The sequence below is a fragment of the Camelina sativa genome, chromosome 14 (genome assembly GCF_000633955.1).
Source record: "Camelina sativa cultivar DH55 chromosome 14, Cs, whole genome shotgun sequence".
In the NCBI taxonomy this organism is placed as follows: domain Eukaryota; kingdom Viridiplantae; phylum Streptophyta; class Magnoliopsida; order Brassicales; family Brassicaceae; genus Camelina; species Camelina sativa.
This window is the reverse complement of record NC_025698.1, coordinates 12,647,320-12,654,903: the sequence shown is the minus strand read 5'-3', so window position 1 is coordinate 12,654,903 and position 7,584 is coordinate 12,647,320. Positions and strand designations below refer to the sequence as shown.

Genomic DNA, 7,584 nt, shown 5'->3' with positions numbered 1-7,584 from the left:
GGGTTTTGAAGCCTTGGGAAGAACATCCTTTTCCACCAGCAGGACCGTCTGATTGTGATCATCCACCGCCAAATTGGCCTTCACAAGTAGCGTGTCAACCACGTTACTCTCCATAGCCACTAGTACATCTCTAGATAATGCAATCTCTACCACCACCTCATCCTCTGGTCCCACATCCTCGCCCAACTCATCTGAGACCGCTAGAGCCGCATAAGAGTTTGAGACTCCCCCCCCCAATGTATGCAATTCGCGACGACGTGCAGGACTACGAGCAGATTTCTGAGGCGTGCTCCAACCTTCATCATCATTCGTAAGAAACAGTTGATCACCAACTAAGGGAGGGTTTGCCTTAGTTACGACGTTACTCCCAACCGGATCCATTGTCTTGACAATTCCTACTGCCCTGTCAGAGTGAGCCTCTTGGATAACTGCACTGTTTGAATCATCCTTTGAAACCTCCACGAGACATGAGTCACGAAAATGACCCCACTTCTGACTACACCTCGGCGGGAGCCAAGGATACGAATACCGGATAACAGTCTTTACCTCACCGTCCTCCTCTCCCGTGAACACAAATTCCTGCGGTAACTTCTTACTTAGATCCGCTTTCACTAACACTTGCGCTTTATCAAAACTTTCACAGGCTTCCGTCTTAGGATGAAGACGAACTGGAGTACCCGCCACACTAGCTAAGAACTCCAACCCCTTATGTGTAAACATAGTGGGAGGGACATCCTGTAACTTCACCCATAAATTTATAGAGTTCATTGCCGGTTGCACTTCCTCCGTGAAAGGCGACCACTTCGAAACAATCATGGGGATGCCCATTATGTTCCACATACCTCTGTTCAAAACCCTCCTCCAAGCCACCTCGCTACGCACACAAAATTTAATTATGGCTTGATTCACTTCAAACACATCGATCAAGGTTGACTTATCCGCCAGCCGCCAAATCTTATTCACGATTATATGAACCTTCCCCACATGGGGTGCTTTGCCATTAAAAAACTTACCAACCAAAAAATCTTCCCAAAAAGGCTTTGCCTCCACAAACACATCTCTCGGGACCACAATTCTCCTTCTCCCATCCACTTGTTCTACCACAAAATTTTGCTTGGTAAAGACATGCTTTTTTGCAGCCCTAAGCCACGACTTCTGGACCAAAGGGTTAGCTACCGTCGCACCTGAGATGTTCTTTATCAAACCAGATTGACCCTCAAAACTTTTTTCGACTGAACCCGTTTCTGACTCTCTAGACTCTGCCCCTAACCATCACTAGAAACCAAGATCTCTTTAAAAACTCTTGCCAAACCATTACCTTCACCCTCCGACATCGAAGTCGTCCCAGTTTCCACCGGAGTGGCTGCCGCCGGCAACATCCTTGCTCAACACGAGAAAATCTTAAATCACCTTTTCAATCACCCTTGCCACGTCAGCACGAGTAAAATAATTTTTTTTGATTAATTAGAATGTAAGAATATTTGACCCAAAATTCAATGTGCAAAGAGCATACTAATTTAAGATAAGCCCTTCTTGATATATATGCCCTGTAACCTGTTGGATGACGACATAGCATTGGAGTTGGGACATGGGCTAAAGCCTAATAAGCTAGCTCAGTCTTGTGATTTTCTTGTACTGTAGTTGGGTTAGTTAGTAATTAAAAAAATGACTTACGCCGGCAATCAATCACTTCGGGTCGCACATGCATTGAATCAGAAAATGGTTTTAGGAAGAGTGGATAAATCCTTGTGCAAAAACGGAAACATTTATACGAAATTAATTTAATGACATCTTTTAGAAAGTAAGGAGATATCTAAAGAAGTATACTAATCCCTATACTAAACGAGTTTCAGAAATCAACTCTCACGGGTCATGGGCTCATGGCCATGGTTGAAAAACCATCATATGTAAGACGTAAAAGTAAAACTGATCTATCATAATATATGTGTTAGTAAAATGATTACATGAAATTTCTTATTGAGAAATGATTAATTATAACAAGAAGGTCATAATGCAAATGTGACAATAATGAAAATTACATAAGCTTTTAACAAGCCCACATAACTTATTACTACTACTTAATAAATCTTAACAAAGAGTAACGTTACTACATTACACGAACAGGGGGAATACTCTGCTCGTTCTTGAAGAAATTCTCAGGATCATACTTAGCTTTGATTTGCATCAATCTCTTAAAATTACCCAAGAAATACTTGTATCCGTAGATCTTAGCCTCATCAACGTCTGTCTCACCACTCGGATTGCTTCCAATATCGATGTCTCTGTAATTAAAGAAGGCCTCTCTCGGGTTACTTGACACGTACGGTTCCGCAACCTCGTAAAGCTCCTTCATCATACTTAGGTTAGTCTCTGTGGCATTTGCGTCCAACCATGTCGTAGAGTATTGAACCTTGAACAAATTTCCTTTCCGATGAGGAAATGCTGCTGCGGTCGATGGAATCCGGTCCATCACTCCACCGTAAGGGTTGAATTGCATCCACACAACATTGTTGAATGTAAACATTTTCTTCCAAAGCTTCTCTAATCCTTCCTTAGGGATTGGTTTTTTGAGATAATCTGATTTGCTCTTAAAGAATCCTGGATTCGTCGGCCTATCTAGAAGAACGCTCTTTGGTGTACCGGCCGGGTAATCAGCCCAAAACAACGTGGTGTTAAACCAGCTCATTTCATGACAATCTTCACGTCTTAGCTCTAGTTCAGGCAACCTCTGGTTCAATATCGCCATCAGCTTATCTGCTGGACCCAAGAACTGAGCATAGAGTACAACCGCGATGGTTCTCTCGCCGCGTTTTGTTCCATTTACGATCTGAGGCCATGCTCTCATAAAAAGATCTTCAGGGAATTTGGTAGCAACAAGCTGCCACTTGTAGAGAAGATCAGTGCCTCCTTGTTCCAATGTTTTGTTAACTCTAAATACTGTCAAGATCTTTGGAACCTCGACGAGGTTGATTTTCCAAGAGATGATAACTCCAAAACTCGCACCACCGCCACCACGAATGGCCCAAAAGAGATCTTCTCCCATGGTAGCTCGATTCAAGAGGTTGCCGTTGACATCAACTAATTGAGCATCACTAACATGATCCACTGTGATTCCGAATTTTCTTATCAGATTTCCATACCCTCCACCGCTTATGTGTCCTCCTACTCCTACCGTCGGGCAAACACCAGCCGGGAACGCTAGCGTTTGGCTAGCCTCATTGATCTTTACATAGAGCTCTCCCAAGGTCGCACCAGTTTGAACCCATGCTTTCTTGCTGGATACGTCAACAGTAATAGATCTGAGATTGAACATATCAAGAATGACAAATGGCACAGACGACCTGTAAGAAAGGCCTTCGAGGTCATGACCGCCACTTCGGATACGGAGTTGTATACCGTTGGTCTTTGCGCAAACCACCGTGGCCTGAACATGAGATACATGTTTTGCCGCTACGATGGCTAGTAGTTTTTTGAAGTTAGGGCTCGAGTACCTCTTGTTTTTCGTGTATGACAAGTAAGTAGACAAGAATGTGGTGGTGTTATCGGCGATGAAGACGGCATCGGTGATTGGATTCTCCGGACTAGTCCGATAGCTAAGGCATTCAATGAATTTTTCAGAAATTGGTTTCGTTACTGCTGCTTCTAAAACCGAGACCAAAATAACAAGACACAAAACAGAAAATGCTTCTTTCATTTTTTTTTTGTTGGTCTTATGTAATGTCTTACTCTATCAGGATTTTAGTTTATAGAATAAAAATCTAGAGAGAAACTGAATTTCAAATTGACTTCTGTATATCGTCTGTCATATAGCTCTACTTTGAATATGTATTCCCCGAAATTAAATGTAGGTAGACTTTGAATTTTTTTTAGTCAACATGTAGGTGTTTAGTATGAACAAGCTAATGTCTAATATAGAGAGCAATCGTTTTCATGATTGGGATAAGGGATTGACTCGCATCTATATTGACATGCATGTTTTTGGATTATTGTGTGTACGTTGTGTATTGCAAATTTGAATAGTGGTAGAAAATTGGATAAAGAGAACTTATAAATGGAACTGTAAGGTGAGATTTCAATCATATTTTCAAGAAACATATCTTTTGTTGAAATCAATTTTCAAGAAACTTATCTTTCTTGTATTACTAAATGATTTTAAATGGCCGTAATTTTTGAAAGAGACTTTTTTGTTTTCGTAGATGATAATTACGTGCATTAGACTTTTCAAAGGGAAGAAACGTTGATTTTTTTTTTTTTTTGTCTCAATGGCAAATACATAAATGGTTATTACGATTTCGAAAACAGCTTGTAGTATATGAGTTTGAAATTTTGAATCAAGATAGTGACAGAAACACTATAGAGATACTATTGTTTATATATATATATATATATATATATGTCAGCTTATATTGAGAAGCAAAAGCTGGAATAGCTCAGTTGGTTAGAGCGTGTGGCTGTTAACCACAAGGTCGGAGGTTCGACCCCTCCTTCTAGCGTATCAATTTTATGATATTGTTATTCATATCCTCAGTTACATTTTGCGCTGAAGTAGAACTCATATTTTCTGCAATGGAACCTTATCCAACTTCTGCTAATGTGTTATCTGAAGTCATTTATTTCTTCAATGACGTTGATGAATATCAAATAGCGAACATATACATTTGCTTTCAATTGGAGTAACCACAATGTAATGTACAACACCAAATAGCGAACATATACATTTGCTTTCAATTGGAGTAACCACAATGTAATGTGCAACACCAAATAGTGAACATATACATTTGCTTGTAACTGGACTAACCACAATGTAATGTACAACACCTCCAAGAGCCACACCGTCTATGAATATGGTCCATATTGATCAACTCTTTAGGTAAACCGCGTCTCTCTTTCCCCAGCCGAGGCCATTAGGAGCCCCACAGCAACAGTGAACATCACCAGCATTCCAACAAGTAAAGCATATGTCCGCGGAGATGATCTCCTATACTCCCCAAACAGATATATCCCCCAACAAGTAGATACCAAAGGAAGTGCCTGCTCATGATCATCACTCAAGATTTCACCAAAACAAAACTAAAGATAAAAAACTTTCTTGTCTTTAAGTGACCTGAACAGCATCTGAGGCTGCATATCCTGCAGCTTGTCCACCCATGAACTGAAGACCGTTACCAAACCCACAAATCAATCCAGCCATAAAAGCCAAACCTCTTCCGTTCCAGTCACTCAAGTATTCCCTAAAGGAAGATCTTGGTGAGCCGAGCACAGGGTTGTACAGGAAAGTAATGTTTAAAGCGATGGCGATCACAAAGCAAGATAGTGAGAAGTAGAAGAACGCAGTGTAGACAATCAGATTGGGAACACCTTGTTTTAGAGTGTGCCATTGATCGTTTGTTGCAAGGTTGAATAAAGGTGAGAACAATGAGAAAGAAAGACCTGCAAAAAAGGTAATGCCCAGACCAACAACCATGCTCTTTCCAAACACCTGAATCCAAGAGAATTACATAAGAGACTGGTTTCCTCCAGAATCATGATCAACAACACATAACAAAAGAGAAAGTACTTTGATTGCTCTCGTGTTTTCGAGTGCTACAAGAAAAGCTGCAGTCCCTTCCTTTGCATTCTCCATCTCTTCTTCCACTACTATAAAACTAAAGAAGTGATGAGTGATCATCTCAACACTATCACACAATCAAAAGCCACACTGTATGTGAAACTTCACCTCCAAATAGTCTCTGGCACTCTTCCACAGTTTCACAATTCCTCGAGACTTTTCCTAGTTTAGCCTCTACATCAGCAGAATTGGAAGAGTGAACAGCAGAACCAAGACAAACAGCTACAAAGAAGCAGCCGACACCAGAGAAAAGCACATCTGCTCGGTTCAATCTGTTATCCAAAAAGTAATTGACAGTGGTGCCTACAACAACGGTGATGCTCGCAGTTGTTACTTCTGTAACAGACAGACCAACAAAAGCTAAAGCATACTGAGTAGCAAGATTCCCAATACTCAAACCCACCCCACCCGCCATAGCAAACAACACAGAAGGCCAATTATCCTGAATCTGTGTAGCAGCAACAGGGGAGATTTATATATATATATATATAAACCCATCAATGCAATGCAACAATCTCCAGTAGAGGTCCAGAATCCTTCAATAATCCTAACCTGAGTGAGCTGTCCAAGAAAACTTGGTGCCTCCTGTGTACTCTCACCTATCCCACCAAACACAAAGGCTATGAAGATTGCAGCCAAGAAGTTAGTGATGGAATAATCAAGATAGGTATGTTGTGGGAGACGACCACGCCGTTCAAGAAGAGCCATAAGAGCAGGCCAAGTGCCTAAACAGAGCAGAGAAAGCAATATACATAATATTGCTCCTCCTTTGCTCTCCACCACATAAATTCCCAATCCTTGAGATACCAATATCATCATCAACCTATGAGTGCAAAGGAAACAGCATCAAATTACCATAGAATCTCACCATAATTCCCAAATTAGAACCTTAGTCAGCTATAGAATCAGGAAGCGAATAGTTTCAGGATCGAGAACAGTTGACTTTGATCATTCATAGGAACAAACTACAGAAAGCAGAAAAGAAGATGCACAAGAATCCAGAGTTTGATTACAAAACTCCCACTTAAAGATTTCCTTCTTACCTTGCTACAGAACAGAACAGAACAGAACAGAACAGAACAGAGCTCTAGATGAACGATCTGTAGAACAGTAGAAGACAAGGCCAACGAAGACCGAACACTAAAAATGCAAATATCAAACTATATATTTTTATTGGGAACCGGGAACGAACCTATCTGTCTTATTGTTGGCTATTAATTAAACTATATTTTATTCTTACCCCATTGGTTGGATTGGCATAAATTGCTGCACAAAACCACTATCTATCTAAACATGCTGAGAGTACATTTTTATGTCATTATGTCTTATTTCTGTATCCAAACAAGTTCCACCTAAATTTTCTACAATTTTTATAACCAAACACAATGATTTCCTTATTTGATAATATTAATTTCCTAAAATCTATCTATTTAATTTAAAGCAATATGCTAGATTAAAATATAATTCTCCTTTCCCTTTTATTTAATCTTAGATTTAATTATTTAAATTACTATTTAATATATTAAGTTAATAAAATTTTAGATTTTTTTAGCATATGATGTGATTTGAATTTTTATAAACGGATATATATTTTAAAAATTGTTTTAGAATTTTTGTACCCAAACAAGTATATTCGGATATAGATTATTTCACATTTAAGTTATTTTAATATATAATGAATATCTATCTTAACTTTTTTTATTAATTACTTGAGAACACACATATATAACAATGTAACATTTATATTAAAACTCAAAGAAACTTGATCTATTTATAATTTATACTAATAAAAAGTAAGAGCTCTAAGCTCCTAAGACCATCCACATAGGATTTTAAACAACCAATAGAAATTTGACATATCACTTATTAACATTTTATACAATTTCCAGAATTTTCTATATTAAGAATTATTTTAAACAACCTATCATGATTTGACATGTCATTCATTAACATTTTTTAAACTTACAGAATTTTTT

General features: G+C 38.9%; 2 protein-coding genes and 1 non-coding gene across 4 annotated transcripts; 1 reads left to right on the top strand and 2 right to left on the bottom strand.

The window, feature by feature from the left end:
• LOC104741219 (berberine bridge enzyme-like 7) lies at positions 1,933-3,785 on the bottom strand. Its single transcript, XM_010462013.1, has one exon. The coding sequence runs from the start codon at positions 3,692-3,694 to the stop codon at positions 2,108-2,110; it is 1,587 nt and encodes a 528-aa protein (XP_010460315.1). The 5' UTR covers positions 3,695-3,785; the 3' UTR covers positions 1,933-2,107.
• TRNAN-GUU lies at positions 4,420-4,493 on the top strand. The gene has a single exon. It is a non-coding gene; the product is annotated as a tRNA-Asn (tRNA).
• On the bottom strand, positions 4,632-6,791 carry LOC104741214 (ureide permease 5-like). Of its 2 annotated transcripts, XM_010462008.1 has the most exons (6): positions 6,652-6,778; positions 6,161-6,431; positions 5,717-6,056; positions 5,558-5,637; positions 5,105-5,479; positions 4,632-5,031 (listed from the first exon to the last, which is right to left on the bottom strand). In XM_010462008.1, exons 2-6 carry the CDS (start codon positions 6,425-6,427, stop codon positions 4,867-4,869), a joined length of 1,227 nt encoding a protein of 408 aa, XP_010460310.1. In that variant the 5' UTR covers positions 6,428-6,431; positions 6,652-6,778; the 3' UTR covers positions 4,632-4,866. The 2 variants fall into 2 exon arrangements, with proteins under 2 accessions (XP_010460310.1, XP_010460311.1); XM_010462009.2 differs by having other exon boundaries at positions 6,161-6,791.